The sequence below is a fragment of the Syngnathus acus genome, chromosome 2 (assembly GCF_901709675.1).
Source record: "Syngnathus acus chromosome 2, fSynAcu1.2, whole genome shotgun sequence".
Classification (NCBI taxonomy): Eukaryota; Metazoa; Chordata; class Actinopteri; order Syngnathiformes; family Syngnathidae; genus Syngnathus; species Syngnathus acus.
In genome coordinates this window covers 5,752,831-5,773,533 of record NC_051088.1, presented here as the reverse complement: position 1 = coordinate 5,773,533, position 20,703 = coordinate 5,752,831, and the positions used below count along the sequence as shown (strand labels likewise).

General features: G+C 39.9%; 3 protein-coding genes across 3 annotated transcripts; all 3 read right to left on the bottom strand.

Annotated features, from left to right (window-relative positions):
* cort (cortistatin) lies at positions 1 to 1,726 on the bottom strand. Its single transcript, XM_037245830.1, has 2 exons — positions 1,471 to 1,726; positions 1 to 541 (listed from the first exon to the last, which is right to left on the bottom strand). The coding sequence occupies exons 1-2, from the start codon at positions 1,576 to 1,578 to the stop codon at positions 308 to 310; spliced, it is 342 nt and encodes a 113-aa protein (XP_037101725.1). The 5' UTR covers positions 1,579 to 1,726; the 3' UTR covers positions 1 to 307.
* A 3,732-nt stretch (positions 1,727 to 5,458) lies between these two features.
* srm (spermidine synthase) lies at positions 5,459 to 10,214 on the bottom strand. Its single transcript, XM_037243689.1, has 8 exons — positions 9,983 to 10,214; positions 9,595 to 9,715; positions 9,404 to 9,496; positions 9,053 to 9,206; positions 8,769 to 8,852; positions 6,839 to 6,984; positions 6,641 to 6,763; positions 5,459 to 6,543 (listed from the first exon to the last, which is right to left on the bottom strand). Exons 1-8 carry the CDS (start codon positions 10,111 to 10,113, stop codon positions 6,526 to 6,528), a joined length of 870 nt encoding a protein of 289 aa, XP_037099584.1. The 5' UTR covers positions 10,114 to 10,214; the 3' UTR covers positions 5,459 to 6,525.
* Positions 10,215 to 10,897: 683 nt separating this feature from the next.
* exosc10 (exosome component 10) lies at positions 10,898 to 18,486 on the bottom strand. Its single transcript, XM_037243325.1, has 25 exons — positions 18,302 to 18,486; positions 17,527 to 17,663; positions 16,924 to 17,047; positions 16,733 to 16,837; positions 16,494 to 16,653; positions 16,230 to 16,338; positions 16,080 to 16,155; positions 15,467 to 15,577; positions 15,232 to 15,375; positions 14,649 to 14,839; positions 14,418 to 14,574; positions 14,123 to 14,271; positions 13,960 to 14,010; positions 13,757 to 13,868; positions 13,635 to 13,682; positions 13,494 to 13,551; positions 13,073 to 13,182; positions 12,883 to 12,975; positions 12,725 to 12,793; positions 12,537 to 12,642; positions 12,089 to 12,162; positions 11,455 to 11,629; positions 11,289 to 11,353; positions 11,124 to 11,200; positions 10,898 to 11,054 (listed from the first exon to the last, which is right to left on the bottom strand). Exons 1-25 carry the CDS (start codon positions 18,425 to 18,427, stop codon positions 11,024 to 11,026), a joined length of 2,658 nt encoding a protein of 885 aa, XP_037099220.1. The 5' UTR covers positions 18,428 to 18,486; the 3' UTR covers positions 10,898 to 11,023.
* Between the last annotated feature and the right edge of the window lie 2,217 nt (positions 18,487 to 20,703).

The window sequence follows — 20,703 nt, the reverse complement described above, 5'->3', positions numbered from 1 at the left end:
ATTTTGCCATTCAACACTTCTATTTTCTAAGCAGGTGGAAAGACAGATGTATTTATTTTACCATGTGCAAATATAACAAGATTTATTCAGAACTCTAAAAAGAAAATAAACACATCGATAAATACATACATAGTATACACAAATAAATAGGTACATAAATACAGTACATGTGTTAATAAGAGACAGTGTGTCCCGTGAAGTCCATCAATGCTGCATGTCTGACAAGTGGAGGTGATGTGCACAGCTAAGTTCCACTAAAGTTCATGAGGGGCTGGCAGTGGGTTGTGCTGATTCTTTTTTTTTTCTGTTAGCAGGAGGTGAAGGTTTTCCAGAAAAAGTTTTTACAGGGCGCCTTGCGGTCACGCTGAGGCAGCGATAGCCTGTTGTAGACAGCCCTCTCCTCCAGCCGCGACTCCAGCGGCTCCTCCAGCTCCTCGGGTGACGTCTCTTCTGGGAGCACGTTGGTGTCCAATGCCCCCTCTAGCAAGCTGGACACCAGTTTCAGGATCAGCTCTTTGCGCTGTTTGCTTAGGTCCTGTCCCTATAGGAACAGAGTAGCACCGCATAGTTACAGATACTTTCCTTTTCCATTTATCGATCACTGTCTGTCTGTCTGTCCATATTGGACATGGTATTAGCTCCACCTGCTCAATATGATAATCTTCAATTCAAGAGATGCTTCCACAATTTGTCACCTGGCTCTCTGGTGTCGCCTATAGTTATTTAACTATATATTAATTATTCTGGTTAAAAACTGCTTCTAAATATAAAAAACATTAATGGAGTACAGTTCTACATTAGTTACACATGTATTTCGCTATTGTATATGTGTGTTTAATATTGCTGTACGTGTGTATCGATGTAAAAATACATATGCATACATATATACATAAATGCATACGCATATACAACATAGCCTATACATATATAAACCATTGAGACTCAAGTTATTTTTATTTGTGTTTCATCTATTTTGATTTGTGTTTTTCTTGAATTAGCTGTAAAGAAAATGTGTATGTATGCCTCTTTGCTATTACTATGTAAGGCACTTGTCAAACAAATGAACCAGAATAATAAACATATTTACATATTTATTTTATATTTTCATTTACTATCATAGTAAATGCATACACATATACAAAATAGCCTATACATATGTAAACCATTAAGACTCAAGTTATTTGTATTTGGTTTTCATCTATTTTCTTTTGTGTTTTTCTTGCATTAGCTGTGAAGAAAAGTTGTATGTATGCCTCTTTGCTATAATGTAATGCACTTGCCGAACAAATGAACCACAATAATAAACATATTGTTAAGTAACCACGTCTCTGACAGCGTCAATCAAAAGTGGAACATTTTAGCTCCATAAAGACATAATTTTGCAGGTGTACTGTATCCAATGTTGTCTGCAGACTAGTCTGCGAACTCACACAAAATTGGTCAATAAAAGAAAAAGTGTTTCATCCTCACCCTGTTCAGCCCCTGCATGGGGCTCCTGTCCTCCACAGAAAGCACGGCAGCTGCTCTGACACTGAGCAGAACCCCCATGAAAGCTGCTAACACCACCAGGATCTGCATGTTGGGACTTTGGAGAGAGCCGCTGGGACCAGGCAGAAATCCAGAGCAGGAGATGGAAGCAGTGAGAGTAGTAGCTCAGCCGATGGCCACCAAGATTTACAAGTCGGAGAGGTACTGCTTTTCCTCTAAGCCCCTCACTCTTTTTATACGGCTGCCTGACGTGGAAGGTGGTGGGAGTATGACGGAGTGGGTATGCGTGTGTGAGTTTGGGGGGGAGGAGGGGAAGGGTCAGAGCAGAACAAATGGAAAGAGAGAACAGTTAACTTTCATGACAAGGTGGACACATCCATGTGGTTCATCTGCAGAAGTGGATGCGTCACTACCCCCACAAAAAATATTTAAAAAATCTTAGGTGATGATCCACAAACATAGCCAATCCAAAGGTCATATTTTCCTCCAAAGCACCACTCAAACATAGATGATGAGAAGCTGACTTGTTGTCGATGATGTGGCATCTGTGTCACACAGCTTCTAATGGGCTGTGTGACACCTTCAAATGACAATTGAACGGTCTTACACCGGACCTAACAAGACGGCGAAATATGGCCCGAGAAAACGTTTGGAAAGAAAGACCGAGACAATTTTCTTCAGCAAGGAGACGGAGTTGAGGTTTAACCTAACACTTCAATCTAACGATCCAATTTCCATGTACTGTCATGAACAATGGTGCTCTAACAGGTGCTGAATGTGCTTTGAAAAGAACTTCAGCTGTCATAGTGAGACAGTCAGTCGCTGTCATCTTGCAACTTTTAGTGTAATCAATAGCTATCTAATACAATTCAGTCTATTTTGATTGCAGTGAAGAAGTTATATCAGAAAGTGTTCCCTTTGTAACAAGTTTCTATCCCATCTATTTTGTCTACTTTAGGCTGAGGAGGGGAAGAGAAAAAATGGTCTACTTAGGGCAATAGATCCCACAAAATGGTGGCAAATGTTTTTGTTTTTTTTTTAATGAAAAATCCTTAACTCACATCAACATTATTCCATAGCACCAAGATGCCACCAGAGGGAGCACCAAACAGCACATAGGTGAATTTATCCAGAGAGAGAGGGGAAAAACACAATTGGACGAATTCACAAATACCAAACTACAAATATGGACGGGATCACTCTCCAACAAACATTCTATCCCTGCACTACATAACTTCAACAGATACCACTTGCTGCAGCCTTGACAAATCGTCAGGTGTGCCATGGATGTGCCGTATTGTATACTGACTTAATTACATGTGGCCTCCCACTCAAACAAAACAGTTCACATCACATCAACTCTTGACACTTATTTAAGTTGTAGGAACAGCAGATAACTTTAGATCATACATTAGCATACCCACTCTGTCATCCATTTGATCAATTAAGAAAAGTCGCATTTTGCTTAGACAAAAGTTGCCATCAGGTAATGGCGGCAATTAGGATGCGGTTCACTTGATGATTTATCAAAAAATATTTTACCATTTGTCTGAAGTTGTCCATGGAGACCATTGCATGAGCGAATTTAACAAATTGTTCTATTACGGGCTTTTCTGGTCTTGAACACCGTAGGGCACATTTTGATTGTTTTAGTTTAGACCCAGTTATTAATGCAAAAGTGTCTGGTGTTAAATGAATCATTTACTCTAATAACTCATTGTTTAGAAATAAAGTAACATGCATTGTTAAATCACTATACCCTTATAAGACGATACTTCTGTCAATGAACAGTAGGTAATGTATTTTAGCTTAGTGCATAGTTTCTTCCAAAGCATAACATGAACTGACATGAATAAATAAACATGAACTTAGTAAGACATGCTGATGATCATTAATTCTCAGTACAAATTCAGTGGTTATGTTTTCTTTCCAAAAGTTTGATGCAAATGCTTTTTTCCTAGGTAAATGGTGCTGCCACACGCACACGCACACATTTTGCTTGAAAGAAATTGTGCATTTGAAAAGTGATTAAAAGTTGCTGACATTTGCAGTAGCTATGTCTTCATTGTGTGACACCTGACAATTAAGATGTCGTGACGTGTGCAGACGAAGCCACCTACGGCGATCAGAGCCTCCTTCCATTCCAGTCGGTCCATCTTGGTTGTTGTGTAAAAAGCTGTGCTTTCGGATCTGTTTTTAACATGCTTGGCTCACTCACTACTTGATGTCTGGATGTCCTCGAGCCTATTTGGAGATTAATCCAGAGATGAAAAAACTACAAATAAAGTGAAGTATCAAGCGTATCAAGTTTGTCTACCGTGCAAGAGATGACATCACTTGGCATGGCGTGAATTGATGTGATTATTACAGTTAATATGTTGGCTATTCTGGTCATGCATGTCAGTATTAATGTCACTCCTTAATAATGGAATGGTGACACAGAGGCCGACGATGTTGTCTGCATGAATTATGGGTGATGTACCTGACTTCATGACTTCCAGTGCTAGCACATGCGCTATGAAAGGGGATTAGGGATCATGTTGGTAAAAATAAATAAATAGACAATGACATGCAAGTTGTATATGTTTTTGAAAGAGAAAAAAAAAAGAAATATATTTGAGAAAAGTGTCAATCTAATGGTAAAAATAGCTTTTTTTTTTAAATTAAAAATGTGTATTTTCTATAAAACATATTTTGCAAAAACGGTCATGCATCTTCTACAAATAAAGTCTCAGTCTTGTAAAATGTTCTAGAAAAATAGCTGCATATTTTGTAGGAAAGGTTTGTATACTAATTTGCTTTGGAGTATAGGTTATATGTATATAAAGATATACAAGATATATATTCAGATAAATATTGGTCCATCATAAGAACATTATTTTTTGTGAAAGACTTGTAGGTAGGAATGTCCCGATCTGCATTTTAGGCCTCCGATCCCTATCCGATCTTTTAACCTCAAATTGGACCCGATTTCGAGTCCTGATCCGATATTTTGCTTTTAGTATTGAAATTTATAAAACTTAAATTTATTTTGAGCAAGTAACTCAACTTTTTATAAGATTTCATCAATGAGTATTACGACTATTATTGTAAATCCCATGAAATCAAAATCTCACTGATAATTAAAGGTCAGCTTCAATTTAACATTTTAGACAAAAGTAAAACGAAAAACACTGACTTGGTACAGTATTATCAAAAACAAAGTGCTATCCAAGTGATACTGAGATGGACTGGTTGTCAAGAGCAATAAATTCGACCAACCTTTCTGTGATCTTCTTTGCCCTCTTGTTTTTGTTGGAGTATTTGTCTCTTTGCTTTAGCAACCTTTCCATCCGCATTGCCATGTTGCAGACATTGCAAGTGCATTTAGGACAGTCTTCACTCTTGAAAGTGAAATATTTTATCAATTCTGACATGCTTGCTTTGCACCGCCACGGAGGTTTGTATTGCATAGCTTTTTTTCTTTTGTTATGAAAAAAAGAAAATTGTCAGAAGATATAACCTTTTCTCCAAAGAGAACAAATTCTTTCTGAGATTCCAATAGCAAATCTCTATGCAATTCAGATAACTACCGTCATCTGCTGGCATAGCTAAAACTACAATACAAAAATGTTACATTTGTAAAATCACCACGAGGAAATCAATAACTCACAGTACAGCCAATAACAAGTACATTAAATAATAATTTAAGACAATTTGTGTAAATGTTAAGTGGAGAAATGCAAAAACATTGAAACCTCACTTGGACCGACATCAAATTAAAGGCTGTCATCTAGTGTCTGGAACATGAAAGTGCAACGGAGACAGAAACCCCCTCCCAAAAGATGTCTGTACTTCTTTGTGTTATAATTTTGTAACATTACCTCAACATCTTAATTACATATCCATAGTGGCGGCAAATAAATACAAAACTCGTTAAAAATCATTCATACCCTTGACTGTATGCAAAGGTGATTCAAGACTAACAAGCTCAGTGTAGTCTTTGTCAGGCCTATGATTGGCCAGCGTTTAATTGCAAAAAAATTGATTATTTTGGTAAATAGTAACAGGTGAACAAAGCTTCTGTCATTCAGTGGATGAGCGCTCAAATGTTCTGTGACTGCCTTCACTATATTTTGCTGGCATAGATGGACATTATAAACGTAACATTTGCTGTACCCAACCGGATGGCTCAGTGGTTGGGAATTGCAGAGACCTTTGAAAATGGATTGAGCTTTGCAGCCAGAACTACGCAAAAGTATGTCACTGTACATTTCCAAGTCACGATTGATTTGATTCAACAGATTTATTACAATTAATGAGTTTTATTTAAAAAAAAAACTATAAGATTCACAGTAATTGGTTTCAGATGTTAGCTAAGCAACCACACTGTAATATAACGGCTTCCCACAGTAAAGTTTAACATAGTCCAAACCCCATTAGCCAAACCGCCAGTAATTGCATAACTTAGCTTTTGAACTAATGTTGCAGCTTCTGTTCTAAAAATGAAATGTATCATTCATACCAAAAGAGAGTACGAAGCCGTTATTGGGTTTTTAAAGGCAGCAAATGCTATTTCATACCTTAATACGTACACAACCAGATTGAGAACCTATTGAGGAGCAATCTTTTCTGAATATATGAGGGTGTGTTTGTATACTCGACATACGCAGCCGGCATGCGCTGACATTCCAATGAGCACAGAATATCTCCATTGAAACTGCAGCGATACATTGCAATTACATGCAATGTTAGAACACTTTTTGAAACAGTACAGTCCTTGAGCATGAGGTCTGGGTTGGATGGGATCGTCATCATTTGTTTATGAGACGAGCTTATGATGAACATGGGTAATGCAACGCATGAGGAAATAAACACGGGTGGTGCTTAGGTCTGGAAGGGTGGGGAGAAACAGGGGGCGACTGACTGACCCCACTTTACAAACTCATCCTGAAATCTTGAGGAAACTACACTTAAAAGGGAACGAGTGCTGAGAAGAGGATGGGAAGCTGTATTTGGAGCCGGTGGAGGATGAACCCGCTGCTCTGCTGTGGCCAATCACGCTTCTTTGAGGACCTGTCAATCACCATGGAAAGGAAGTAGGAAAGGATCAGACCTACTTTTCTTGAAAATGGTATCTGCCCTCCCTCCATCATTTGTTAAGCACACTGACCTTTCTTGCAAACTCAGGAAGGACAAATGCTGCTTTGTGAATCTCTGTATTATAATATTTCAGGTTCATGCTTTCCAGGTCTCCCTTTGACAGCTCTTTCACCGGCTTCTGGAATTGCGTTTCCTGAAATAATAATTTAAATCAGTCGAGGGGAAATAAGCGAGCAAGTTTTTTTTTCTGGGGAAACGGGACACTCACAGGATTCTTACTGCAGAGCATGAATCCAATTTGGCCACTGGGATAAGTTGGGATGGTACCGTAGGCGTAGTCCACCACTGGGAACAAGGTTTTGCAAAAGGTTTGCATTTCCTTTATCAGGTCCAAATGTAGCCATTGACACTCTCCTGCACACATGACAAGAACAGTCTAAAATGAGCACTGGTGCTTGTGGGGTATATTTTGTCAAATTTCACAGACTGAAACATGGAAGGGATAAACTGGCCAAATGGCTCTTCAGATTGCTTTGTTTCCTTTGCATTACAGTCAATCCAAGACATTCTCAGGCGTTAAGGACAAAAACGCTCTAAAAATATTTTGAACCGCCAAAATTCATAGTATGAACCAAAAATAGACACTAACGTTAAACTATGATTGCAAACTATCATTGCAAACTCGTCACAATTACCCTTGAAAATACCTGGTCGACAGATAATTTGGCGGTAGAAATAAATGCATAAATTTTGCAGCCCTGTCTGCAATAGTAAAAACTGATGTCCCTGGCAGCAAACACTGCACCCACGGGAATCCTTGCCCATGGCATGGCTCTCATTGGTAGACCCATACACGCACACACAAAAAATACCCATTCCTGAAAAGTAACAGAAAGACACACATGAACAGTCAGCCATTTTGGCTTTTAGGACCCATTTTAGGATCATTTTGGTCATTTTCCGAAATGAAATTTGAACCAAGTATAAAAGTGACGTGGGTGAATTACAGGCCTTCTTCATATTAGGTGTAACCCAATTCCATTTTGTAGTGGGTGATGAAGGTACCACTCTGTGCTTCCCGCTGGCAGAAATGTACTGCTGCAGTAATGCTTTAGCCCCTCACTGTTCTCATATGTCTGCACGGTTATAGGATCCCCGTGTGCATGTGTGGCTTATGCAACATACGTATGTTACATAAGCGAAGCAGTCAGCACACACTTTTAGGCACGTGGCTTCAGGCTATAGAATATTATCTTGGTCTCTTGAATCCACATAATGTTTATTCATCATCAGTATGAGGGATATTTGAAAGGAATATCCGTGGGAGAAGAAAAATAATCAGTTGTTTAATAAATACAAACATCCATGCAATATACAATAAATCAGAGTCAGGACTGTTGGCAACACACCTGTAAAAGTTGTCAATGAAGTTTGCAAGGCTTTTTTCCAAATACAGTCTCCAAATATATATCGTCGGCCACATAGTAGCATATTTGCCAAAGTTGTTTTTCAATATTTTTGGAAAACAATATTTAGAACTAAAGTTGGCATTTTTTTCTTTTTTCTTTCGATTACTGGTTCGCCCGTCTGGTTTAAATTTTTGTTACAATACCACACCAGAAAAAACAAAAACATTAAGATAGGAAAATGTCGGTTCCCCTCTCTCATGCTAGTTGAGAAACCCTGAAAGAGAGTGTATTTCTTTGGAGAAATACATAGTGAAGAAATTAGGGGTGTGTATTTCTCAAGAAACACTGATGCAACACATCAATCTCGATACGTGGGCTGTGATATGATTAATTTCTATTCCAATCAGTAGGATTACAATCCAGTGAAGAAATTAGGGGTGTGTATTTCTCAAGAAAAACTGATGCAACACATAAATCTCGATACGTGGGCTGTGATATGATTCATTTCTATTCCAATCAGTAGGATTACAATCCAGTTTCATATGTTATGTGTTAGTTTGAGAGGGTGTGGTCCTAAGAAATTATTCCCACACTACAATAAGTCAATTTCAGACATTGCTCCAAGAAAAGTGGAGACATGTTTATAAAAAGTATTTTAACGTGGCATGATTCTGATGGATGGACTCGCTTTTTTTTTTTTTTTTTTTTTTAATTTTAAAATCAAAACAGATTTTCTGATAAAAACTTTTTTTTTCCCATTAATCCTAAAATAAATGCAATAAAATGTACCCTGAGAGCAGAGAATTCCGCCTTTTGTCAATGCTGTCTTCATCAGTTGATAATAACTCTCCTTGAATAAACTCTCAGCGGGGCCTGCAACATGAGCACAATAAAAATCTTAAGACTCAAGTCAAGTCACACTTGTTTGTACAGTTCTCAATTATACAAGAGGCTCCCTGCGAGCCTACGGTTGACACATATTACCAATGTCTCCTTATCTAAACAGGGCAATGGCGAACGGACCACTTCCAGGATAGACGCAAACACACTTTGTAAGATCTTATTAGACTTACCAACAGGGTCGGATGAATCCGTAATAATAACGTCAAAGGCATCTTGGTTTTTCTTCATAAACTCGAATCCGTCTCCAACATGGAGTGTGAGCTTTGGACTGAAAAAACCTTTCGCCATGCCCGGGAGGAATTTCTTTGAGACATCAATGACGTCCTACACAGGAGATAAATGTGGCATTTGCTGTGAACATAGCATGATGGGGACGACGGTTTAAATAAGTTGCAAATGAACAAGGGAGTTTACTGATGAAATCTTCGATAACTTAGTGAAATTTGCTGGTCAGCTTAACGTTAGAGAACAGCAAGTTGTGCAAAAAAAAACTTCCATTTCAGCACAAAATTGTCCCTCACCTCGTCGATCTCACAGAGAACCACAGATTCGACCTGTGGATTCTTCACCACTTCCCTCAGCACGCCACCATCCCCACCACCGATAACGAGAACCTTTAAATAGGTGAGACACGTCTTACAATGCTCAAGGATTGACAAAAGACAATATCACATTAAATAGATGTCATTTTCCGATTAAATGATTCTGCTACCTTCTTGGGGCAAGGGTGGCTGTACAGGGGAAGGTTGGCAATCATTTCTTGATATGCAAACTCATCCCTCTCCGTGCACTGGATCACTCCATCCAGTACCAACACATTGCCGTAGGTTTTACTGAAATGAACAAATTGCAGTCAACCGTAAGAGAAAAGCGTCCTTTACAGTAGATTTCAAAACCTCTCCACATCGTTGCACAAAAACGATGCATTTCAGAAGGTACACATCCTTAGGATAACTAAGTTTATCGATCGTAGTTATTTTAGGAAGGTGTTGCGTTATTATCTTAAACTTCTTAAATAGATAGCTTGGTGATACAAATACAGCAAGTAGCCCACTGGAGCTAGCAGCGTTAGCACAGTGCAGAAACAGTAAAGAACTCACCTCTTGAACACCAGCACATCTTGAAATTTGGATTTCTTATGATAGAGGACTTCGTCTACTTGGAGACTGGTAGCTTGGCCGGGCCATAGTGTGCACGTCTCCTTAAACCAGCCGTCTCTGATATTGTCCATGCCGGTCGCCCTCGAGCTCAGGTAAACGTGTTTATAAACCAGCCAACGTGACACGCGACAACGTTTTGACACTTACGATATGACTAACAGCCATACATGCTGCTTCCCTTCGGAACGAATAGCAGACGCCTGACGTCACGCTGCACAATTAAGTCATCCAATGGGGTACGGGCATACGAGCAAACGCAACATAGTTTGCTAGACTTCTCACCGCTGGCAACGCCCCGAAACCCACGTGAGGATGAAGCGAGGTTGGAGTCAGTGCGCCTGCGCAGTTCTGAACAGGGACGACAAAGGTGCGGGGGAGTGTGAGGAGGTCCCTCTGTCTCCCTCTCTCTCGTGCAATCCTCAGGTCCATGACATACACGAGCACTGTTGAAGAATTTAACACAAAGTCCGATTACCAAACAGTTGTCCTGGTCCTTGGAGCTCGGTCCAAATGGCTTGTCTCAACTCAGGTAGCGAAGAATACTGTCATTATGCCATCTGTGCAGCCCATCCGTTTTAATTCCGTCTTCAACGTGCGCATACTTATTTGACTGTCTTGGCGAGTCCCGAGTAATGCAGAAGTTTTCAATTGTGTTCAGATCTGCAAATTGGGATGACCATGACAAGCTACTTGGCTTGGTGGTCCTTTCTTCATCTCCACCTTGATCAACCAAGCTGTGTGGCAAGAAGCATTATTCTGCTGAGTTTGGGAACAATGTCACAACTTTGAGTTCTCTCAGCATTTGTGAAGTCTTTTCAAAAGTTTCTGTATATTAAATATATTTTCGGAACAAAGTGACAGCCAATCGATTTTTATTAACAGATTTTTTTAATATGTATTCACAAGGAAAACACTCCTACAGATGAGGAAAAAAAATTGAAATAAAAAAATGATAAAATCCCAGGGCATAAAAGAACATCTCTATCTTTTGGGCCAGTTGTGTCGAAATCCTCTGTTTAAAAAATAGGAAATAATGGTCATGGGATGGTTAAAAAAATATAATTTACAATATAACATTTACCTGTTTGAGGTTCCGGCTAGGTATGACATACTTCTATTTCCAGCACCTGAATGACTCTTTTTCCCACCCGCCATTTTCTGTAAGATGAGAAAAAACAATCTACTAAGCACTAACAAACAGGTAAATTATGCACAACTGTTTTAAATTAAGAAATAAATATACTACCTTTTTCTTAGGGTCACAGGCTTGCCTGTTTGGATCAAACTGTGAGTTGTCCTTTGATTTAGTATCTGTACAAAACAAAACCACTGGTTAAGTATATATACTGAATAGCATAACCTGGTGGTAAAATTCTTATTACTATTTAAATATAAAATGAGAAACACCATACCGGAAAACACTTTGAGGTCTGACTGACTGTAGTCAAAAGGCTTGAAGCTTTCTTGAGGAGAAGCTTTGGTCTGTTTCTTCTCTGCTGATTTCAGTTTCTTACTCGGCTTGGGAGTCGACTCTCCAGGCTCACTGGGGACCCTCTCACGTTTCTTTCCATCCACTTTTGCACATTCCTGATCAAATGGGTGAGCCACTATTATCATCACTACAGTTTGTATGAGATACAATGCGCAGCAAAACCTCAACTTACGAACACACGTGTTTGCCAACAATTCGAGTTACGAGCAAAACCTTCATCGACAAATTATGTCTATTCACGTATACAAACAGACTAGCGGATGGATCTTTTTTGTGCTTGCCGAGCTGAACAACTTGGGTGGGGATCAGTGGAGGAACTAAAACATAAGTGTTTGACAAGTGACGGACATATCGCTTTCCAATTCTGCCCCAGATGCATCATGTGACAGGCACAAACAGAACAGTGCACTTTTGTGAGTCATCAAATGTCAGAGTGGACATTCAAGTAAGCCATGTGTTGGGAACATGGTGGTGTAGATTAGAACACTTTTTAAAAGGGATACAGACAGTGCAGTAGAATTGAATCGACAAAAAAACGAGAGAAAAGTACTTACAGCAGCTTGCTGGCGTACGGTGGCCACATTCTGCAGGGACTCTTTGTAGCTTTCTTTAGCCTTCCGTCGTTCCTCTGATGAAAGCAACAGTAAAATTGCATTTGGATTATCATTAGTATTGAAGGGGAAGCATGGACAAATGACTTTTGCGTTCTTCGACGATGCTACAAGATGGCAGCAGAGCCCTTCAGTAATTGGTGCAAAGCAAATGAGTAGAGGTGAGGAGTCAATCTTCGAATGTTAGGGAGGATCCAAGGTTAACTCAGGTTGTTTGGGGAAGTTACCGAGTTCTGACTGCATGTTCATGTGCTTGCCTACTATCGGTGAATAGTTGAGGGAAAAAAACGCATGTATATAAACATTACAGATTAGGTTTACATTTTATTTGAATTTGTTTCTATCATAAGCAAATTGGTCACACTTACTCGGAAATTCAAGACACTGTTACCTGCTGCCTTCTTTGCCTGTTGCTTTGCTTCCTCCTTGGCTTTCTTTGCTAACTCCAGCTCCCTCTGCTGTTGTTCCATACTCCGCAGTTTCCATCTTTGACTGATCTGAAAAACCAGACAGCTTGCTTAAGTTTCTGCTTTAATTCCGCATTTGCTTCACACTATTGCTGCATTTACTTTGCTGTACCTCAAATATCTTTGAAGAAGGGTCTAACTTTGCATTCTCATTGACGTGCACGCCACTGGAAGGCAAGTACTGGAATCACAGAAGTACATGAAATATTGTGCCTGGGTTTACATGATAACCACCATGGTCTGCTTGGCTGGTGTCTGATCAAGACTTACCATTCGAAAAGGGTTTTCAAAGGACTCGATAATACGTCTAGCTTTCATTTGAGCCACAGAAAGGGACTCTAGGATTTTTTTTGCTTCGGGCTCCTGCAAACAAGAAAAAAAAAACTACTTATCTACTAGTGGCTCACCTAGCTGCCTAAAGCTTTATAATGAATACATTTGGAGGAAAGCTTAAAGTTACCTCAAACAAAGTAATTTTGGCAGATGCCACAAGACTACGTATTTTCTCAACATCCATGTCAGACTTGTGGTCGTCATCAGAGAAGAGCACTCCTTGTTTAACAGGCAGCTCTGAGGAGGAAAAAGAGGTGACAGATAAATGGCTAAAGCCAAGGAATCTCAAAGTGTGCTTCAAAGTATCCTAACCCCTTTGTTGCTTCACGTAAGAAAGGGTGCCCAAATACAATGCGGTTCCATGCAACTTTTAGGTTCAATACATTTGCCACTAGTCTTCAAGAACTGTTTATTTTTAATCATTTGATTAGGTAGAAAAAACTGTCGCTTCAACATGTGCATCACAGCCAGCTAACGTTTTTTGATGGATGGAACCTGTGTTTTTTTTTTTTCTTTATATAAACGTGTGTATATAGAGTACAGCTCACCATCATCAGCAATGTGAACCCTGGATGTATCATGAGGGCCAAACAACGTAACCTTTGTCTGAAAAATGAACAGCAAAATTATAATAATTCCAAACATCTACTGCATGCAAATTACTCTTTTGCGACTGACAGGTTTCTCACCGTCCTTGTTGGTGTGAGTCCTTTTGATTTTGGCGTCGCAATTTCAGCCTGCGTGCAGAAACCCAAACCGATGACGAATGACATAAACAGGGCAAGAGTTGACGGGGTGGAATGCTTCTCACCTTGAGGAGAGGCATTTCTCGAGCCTCCTGCACTAATAAATGGAGCTCATTGACCTGCTGCCTCACCATCGGGGGGACAGGGTTACAGCAGGCAATGATGCCCTGAGGCTCTCTGAGCAGAAAATAAAAAAACACGGTGGTGAGTTTATGAATTAAAAAAGTGACTGAACAAATAGATGAGCGAGGAGACTGAGTCAACTTACTTGGGCAGCTCCTCAGATATCTTGATCATCATGTGGGTGGGCAAGACATATCTACCAAAAAAACATCAACTGTGTTGAGAAGAGTACAGTAAGATCTTCCACTGAACGTGTGGGCAGTGAAAACTTGTCTGAAACAGTTGCGATGCATCTCCAAACACCCTACCCAGTGCTTTCATCTTCCTGCCGAGCCAGCTTGTCCCTCCAGGCGAACAATAGTCTGAAGGCAGCGAGCTGTTGGGTGTTAAAAGACCTTTTCTGCTTCTTCTGGACCTCCAGATAAGATTCCTCAGTGAATATTGGCTTTGCATATTTCTGTGTGGGAGAAGGAATAGTGAGAATTAAGAGAAATATTAGAGAGAGTGAGCGCGCGAGAGAGAGAAAGAGGACAAGCGCTAAAGACGACTATATCAAAGTGGCATTTCAATTTCTTTGGAGCAGCAAGTCAAAGTTGTACAAACTTTCAGGGAAATGTCTTTGCTTTTGTTCCAGACACTCTGCAGTAGACCGGGCTGGCCATGGTTGAAGTCCAAGAGCTGCGCCTTCATACAGTCATAGATGTAGAGGAGATAGTGGGTGTCGCTGCGGGCATAGTGTGCCATCTCATCCGGCAGGGGCCTGTGGAATCAAGGCCGTGGTTTGAGCGACTACAGCATCCACAGAACAAGATCAAACCGAAAAAGGCACAATACCGGATCCTCCAATCAGCGAGTTGATAGCGCTTATCCGCATCTGTGCCACAGTAGTGCTTGAGCAGGTGGTCAAGCGAATTTCTGGCCAGGTTCAACACTCGACTGGCCTGGTGCGTGTCAAACAAGTTGACCACGTACAAGCCGAAGTCCCTCTGGAGCCACTCCATGTCCGAGTCTGCTCCGTGAAACACCTGACGGTCGAAATCAGCGTACTGATACATTGCATGAATTCATAATGATTGCGTTGGATTCAATTAACACAAACCTGGCCAAACTACACCTGCATACAACGCTCAAAGAAGAAACTAAACTGTAGGCGGGTTGTCACTTTTACCGATGCGTCATTGTGCAAGCATTTCAATGCAATGATACAGATGACACGATAACACTGGCAAAAATAATCAGTATCAGTTTCAAAAAATAGATTGAAGAGCTGAATCACAAATAATGATAAATAATCCTGAACCAATGGTAATCAATAATATGATTAGTATGATGTCCCTACAAAGCGTCATCTTGATATAAACAACCGCCCCCTCAAAAAAAAAAAAAAGAAAGATAATTAGCAAAGCAATGGCAATACTTTGACTGTAGAGGGGTTGGTGAAGGACTCATTCAGGATGCACATCTCACTGCGGAGCTCCAAGGTGTCAATGATGAAGTCCTGCTCTCTGGTGGAAATCTGCATCAGACAGGTAACTCCCAGAAAGCTCCTGTATGAATGGTGCTGTCAAGCAGTTGGCGAGATGTTAGCTGGCAAATAATACCGGGCTTTGATCATTGGCATTGAATTTGTGTCAAACTGAAATTGTACGTACCTCGAGATCCACTGCAAATTCAGACACCTCGTTGAGCTTCTCACTCAGAGCCACTAGATCTTCCAGTGTCTCAATGAACGAGCAGGGAGTCTCTTCTATAGGTTTGTACATCTACAATTGTAAACAGATGTGAGTGAGACCAACATCTGTTGGCAGGGACACGCGCTTAAAAATACATTATATAATTAATATCATTTGAAATTCACACAAGTGGAATTTTCAACTAAAGCGCTGTCAAGCTCTATTTTATAACAAGCCTGCAGATTTAAGAAAGCAAACATGACATTTAAAAACTCTTGTAAGGCACCTTCCATCAAATCGAAGACATCACACACAATAAACATGACCACCAGAAGTGGACAATTGGGGTTTAATCCTAGATCAAAATACTCAGATATTTAATTTTTTTGAGTGCCAGAATTTTGCCAGAATAATTATGAATTTGTTTTCCTTACAAAATGCGGGAATGTTGTTAACTGCCATTTATTCTGGCTATTGAACGGTGCCATTTTGAAAGGCTTTCATTCTGGAAAACAAGTTTATTAACGACTTTTAAATTTACATCTCACAATGATGAGATAAAGACAGGATGGCAAGGCTTCAGTTTGCCTACCTTGGGCTCCGTCTTGGACAGAAGGCTATCAGGCACTGTAAGATGATCCAATTCAAACTGGTAAGGGTGTGCAAACCTATTGGAGAAAAGATTAAGTGACTTTAAAAAAACAGCAAAGGGCAAAACAGTCCATGATGGTAAACTTCTTACATGTCTTCGATGTGTTCTTGTGTTCGCTGATGGTGAATAAAGTCAGCCAGCGCCGCCGGGACATCTAGATCTTCCGGTCTCTCTTTCCGCATGTGTTTGGTGGTGAAATCTGTCCTCAGGACAAAAAGGAGCAAGAGAACTGGTAAGCAATGGAAAAACAACACTCAATGGAACCACATTTTAACTCTTGAGAGATATGAAATATTTTGTGCTAACATCTCATGCATATTACAATAGCTATACATAATATGAAGAGCATCTTACATGAGGGAAGTGGTTTGAGCGCATTGGGCTTGATGAAAATTTTGGGAATAAATGGTGTGTTGCTATTGTCAACTTTCTCCTTGAATTTCAGCTGAGGCCTTTGGATATTCTTGGCTTGGAGCAGTCTGAACGTCTCAGAGCGACTTCCAGAACTCGAACCCTGATCAATACAAGCACCGTTTTAGCTCAGATGAGAGGCAGACAAACATATCTAGACGATGGGAGGCGAATGGGCCAACCTTGCGATTCCAGCTGGAGACGACAATCTTGGGAGGCTGAAAGCCTGCGGGCATGACAGGTTGCTGGCTCCTGTTCACGCCATCAGCCTCATCCAGAAGAATCCCCTGAGATTTGGATGCAATTTCTCAAGTTGCTTTGTAGTAAGCATTTTGTAACACAATCTGTGACACTGAAAAATGGTAGCACATACCACTTTCTCTAGGATTACATCGTTGGAGTCCACAACCAAGTCAAACCTCTCCTCCAGCCCGGTGAGCTTATCGCAGTCTCTCATGCGAGATCGGCAGCTGTGATGTTGCATGATCTGACTCATGCTAACACAGAGATACATGTCAGGAGATACAGCCTACTTCTCTCCGAAAGACATCCAAAAGAGGAATGTGAATCAATAGTTCCACTTTCATATACAGTTATATACGTGTGAATCTGGTACTAGCGTATTAGATGTGCAAAAGTATTGGAACAGATAGTTTAAATAGATTTAGGTGAATAAGACTTCATAAAATCCTTTACTGACAGTAACTGCATCAAGCTTAATCTATGTCGGTTACGCAGTTTTTGCAAGCAAATGATTTAGAACCAAATATTAAGTATTTTGCACTTTAATCTATTTAAGTCTTTCAGTTGGAATACCTTGGCACAACTATTAAATTGCTGTCTCATTAAAAACATGATTTTCTACAATGTGTATTAGATGCAGATGTAAATGGCTGTGGAAATACCACAGGGAATGTCTCTGACAGGTTGAGGTTTATTGCCTCAAAGGGAGAATCATCATGCTTGAAGAACTCACCAAAGCAAGAGCTGATCTCCTTGAACTTCACAGAATTCCTGAAAACCGGGGAAGCTCCGATAGAAATCAAAGTCGTCTCCAGCTTGAGGCAGGCCGCCAGATGCTTTGGTGGCCAACAACACTGAGCCCAACCCATACTGCAAAGAAGAGACAGGTTTCACTTTAGATATTCAAGGATGCTTTTGCTTTTATGTGCATCCCAGGTCAGAGTTGTCAAAATATTCTTGAAACAGTCATGCATCGGAGATGTTATATATTACTTGGGGTGTAACAGTAGGCCTACATGCATTTATATTCATTCTGTTTTTAGGTAACCAAAACTAAATTTTCAAATTAAACATATGTATCCAAGCTACTTGACTAACAAGACAGGAGAGCCAAGATATTAGGTAAAATTAAGATGTCCTATTTTGTGTATTGTGACGTTTCATTTGAGCGTTTTCATTTGTGTCGATGCAGTTCATCCTCAGTAGGTAAGGTAGCCCGGAAAGGCCCTTGAAAATGTGTTATTAGATGTAAAAGAATATCCTTTATAATAATAAAATGAATTTATAATAAGACATGTCTTTAGTCATTCTAACGTCTTATAACACTGAATCGATTAATCGACGACGGCCAAGAACCACTCGTACAGACATTTTAACACAATAGTACTAGTTTTAGTTAAAATATCTATTACTGAAATAGAAGTGAAACCAGAACGAAGTAACGTGCATCCACCGTGCTAGTCTCATTATTCCTTGCTCCTTAAAACCCACGCGGACAAAACACTTACTTTAACGAAAGCATCGACGTCTTCGTAACCAGGACAGAACTCTTTGTCTTCTCCTTCTGGAACGTTGGAATTAGTGTCGTCTTGCTTGCTGCTTGCGACGGCCTTTTTATTTTTTAAAGAAGCCATCGTGGTGTGTGTATTTTGTGTACATGTGAGAAACTGACTGACTAGCTTCCTCGTTTGCTTCCTTTACGCCGCTATTCGGACCCAAGTGTGTATTTTAAGCTCGGTAGCGATGTGGCATGTAGTGGCAACAAAACGCAACTACATCTCAAATGATCTTGAGTGAACAGTACGTAACAAATCAGTAATTGGTATAGCACGTTGTTGTTATTGTTGTTGGTTGTGATGTTGTTGTTTTTTACCATTTAGATATGCTCGGCTTACTTTCATGACATTTGGGTAATTGGTCATGTTTTTCACTGAATTATCACGCTCGTTCTGCTCAGGGGCACTTCGGACAAATCTTTCTACTGCACCAAGATGCTGGACCCACTGGGAGGCAGTGTTGACATTTGCCATGTGTTTCTGTGGCGTCACATTGAAATGGCAGTGAGCACGTATGCCAAACTGTGTCTAACCTCCTGTGTGGAGTTTGCGTAGTTTGTCCGGGGGTAATTAAAATTCTTCAAATTATCTGTGGGTGACCTGAATGCAAGAGAGGGCGTTTATGAACACCAACTTGGCTTCCCTGTTGGCCTAAACCACCAAGAAGCACTGACCTTAATTTCTACATTTTTAAATTAAATTTTAATATTTGTTCCAAAAATCGAGTTAACCTATTCCCAACAACCTATTCTCTTTATTTTGTGGTAATTATTTTCTTCCTTTTCATAAACGCCAAATCAGATTTGAGAACAAGTAATGCAGTGTCAAGATAAATTGCCCATGGTTGCAGTGCTGGCCCATGTAACGTAAACGACAGAAGCAATGGGACATTCTCAAATCCAATTAAAATGAAAATGTATCCTTCAAAGAGAAATAAGTGCATTTTCTGTCCTAATTGGTTGCTTTGAAGCCAAGCTCCAAAACAAGCAAAATTGATGTAGCAATCTGAGCATGGTAATATATTCAATATTACATTTTCTAGTTTTTGTCATGTCATTATCATCAAGAAAATAATACTATTAACCATGATAATATCAGTAATAAAGTAATATATGTTGTCATATTTTTGTTAGTTAGTGAATTCAGAATTAGATTGAGCATCAGGTGGATTTTTTTTCCTGAAATCTGAAAAAGTCCATACTGTGCAAACCTTTATGGGTCGAACTTAAACAAAAAAATAGAATATCTAAAGACCTGATGTGGTGAAAAAAAATTAAATCATAAAAGCTATAAAAATATGTTTAGGGACACAAGGGATTTTTTTTTTTTTACCAGTTTTTTTTTTTTACCAGTGATACCTATTCTGAGCATTTCCAAATTACGTATTTTACACAGTTACGTGCTCTTCAATTGTTTTTTTGTACAGTATCTCTAAGATTGTGACATGATAGTGTTCCCCACTGAAGGTCCAGGGCAACTCGCCATTGTGTGATAATGAATGTTTGTGATTAATTTTACAGGTCATTTTTGCGACTGGCTGGCAACAATCCAGCATGTACTACACTTCTTACCCAAAGTCAGCAGTTGTAGGCTCTAGCTTACCAACATCCTCTAATGAGGACAAGCACCATGGAAAATAGATGGATGTGATTTGCCGCCAACATCTTCACTGATGAGAGGAGTGTATGCCGTCTCAGCCGATATCCCTAGATAGAAGAGCGAATCAACACAAGATGCAGTTCAGCAATACACATACGTACAAAAGGGGAGCACGTTGAGTGTGCAGAAGTTACCTATTTCCTGCTGTCTGCACTGCAAAAGAAAGTTTCAGTTTCCTGACACGGTGGTCAATACATGGAGGTGAAGAGCCATCGCAAAGTATCGACACCCCAGGTCGTTATGGATGATCTGCGATGTGTGAGGAGAAACCTCTCTTTTCCTCACTTCCTCTCCTCATTGATCTCACCACAGGCTCCTCTGCTTCTTATTATCTTAAAAGCATCTCTGCAACACTGCCTCAATCGATATTTCACAGTAGCTTTGCATGTCATTCTGTTGTTTTAGCGCTAACGGTGTGGACTCCAGCAATTGTGAACTTCAACGGAATTGTACACTTGCAAGACTATGAGTTAAACGGGACATAGAGATTTTGTGAATATTGAATTTTTAATGATGTGTATGCAAATAGTTGTATTCGGAGTACCTGCCCACCAGTTTTCAGAAGCTGAGCCGTAATTGATTGTGACCTGGCTGGCAACTGTGATGTCATTTTCAGTCGATAGCAAGTGACAAAATGGCTGCCCACTGAAATGGATAAAAACGGGTGAATTCTGTTGCTTAGCTCGTATTCCATA

Bases quoted from the DNA above. Each gene is read 5' to 3' on its own strand.
- cort (XM_037245830.1), bottom strand. From the start codon at position 1,578: ATGCAGATCCTGGTGGTGTTAGCAGCTTTCATGGGGGTTCTGCTCAGT. The intron at 542-1,470 runs GTGAGGATGAAA...CTGTTCCTATAG, and splicing joins CCATGCAGGGGCTGAACAGG to GGACAGGACCTAAGCAAACA.
- srm (XM_037243689.1), bottom strand. From the start codon at position 10,113: ATGGACAATATCAGAGACGGCTGGTTTAAGGAGACGTGCACACTATGG. The intron at 8,853-9,052 runs GTAAGTCTAATA...CTCATGTTGCAG, and splicing joins GGATTCATCCGACCCTGTTG to GCCCCGCTGAGAGTTTATTC. The intron at 6,985-8,768 runs GTACATTTTATT...TCATGTGTGCAG, and splicing joins CGGAATTCTCTGCTCTCAGG to GAGAGTGTCAATGGCTACAT.
- exosc10 (XM_037243325.1), bottom strand. From the start codon at position 18,427: ATGGCTTCTTTAAAAAATAAAAAGGCCGTCGCAAGCAGCAAGCAAGAC. The intron at 12,643-12,724 runs GTACAGCAAAGT...CTGGTTTTTCAG, and splicing joins CTTCTTCAAAGATATTTGAG to ATCAGTCAAAGATGGAAACT. The intron at 12,163-12,536 runs GTAACAGTGTCT...TGCTTTCATCAG, and splicing joins ACAGGCAAAGAAGGCAGCAG to AGGAACGACGGAAGGCTAAA.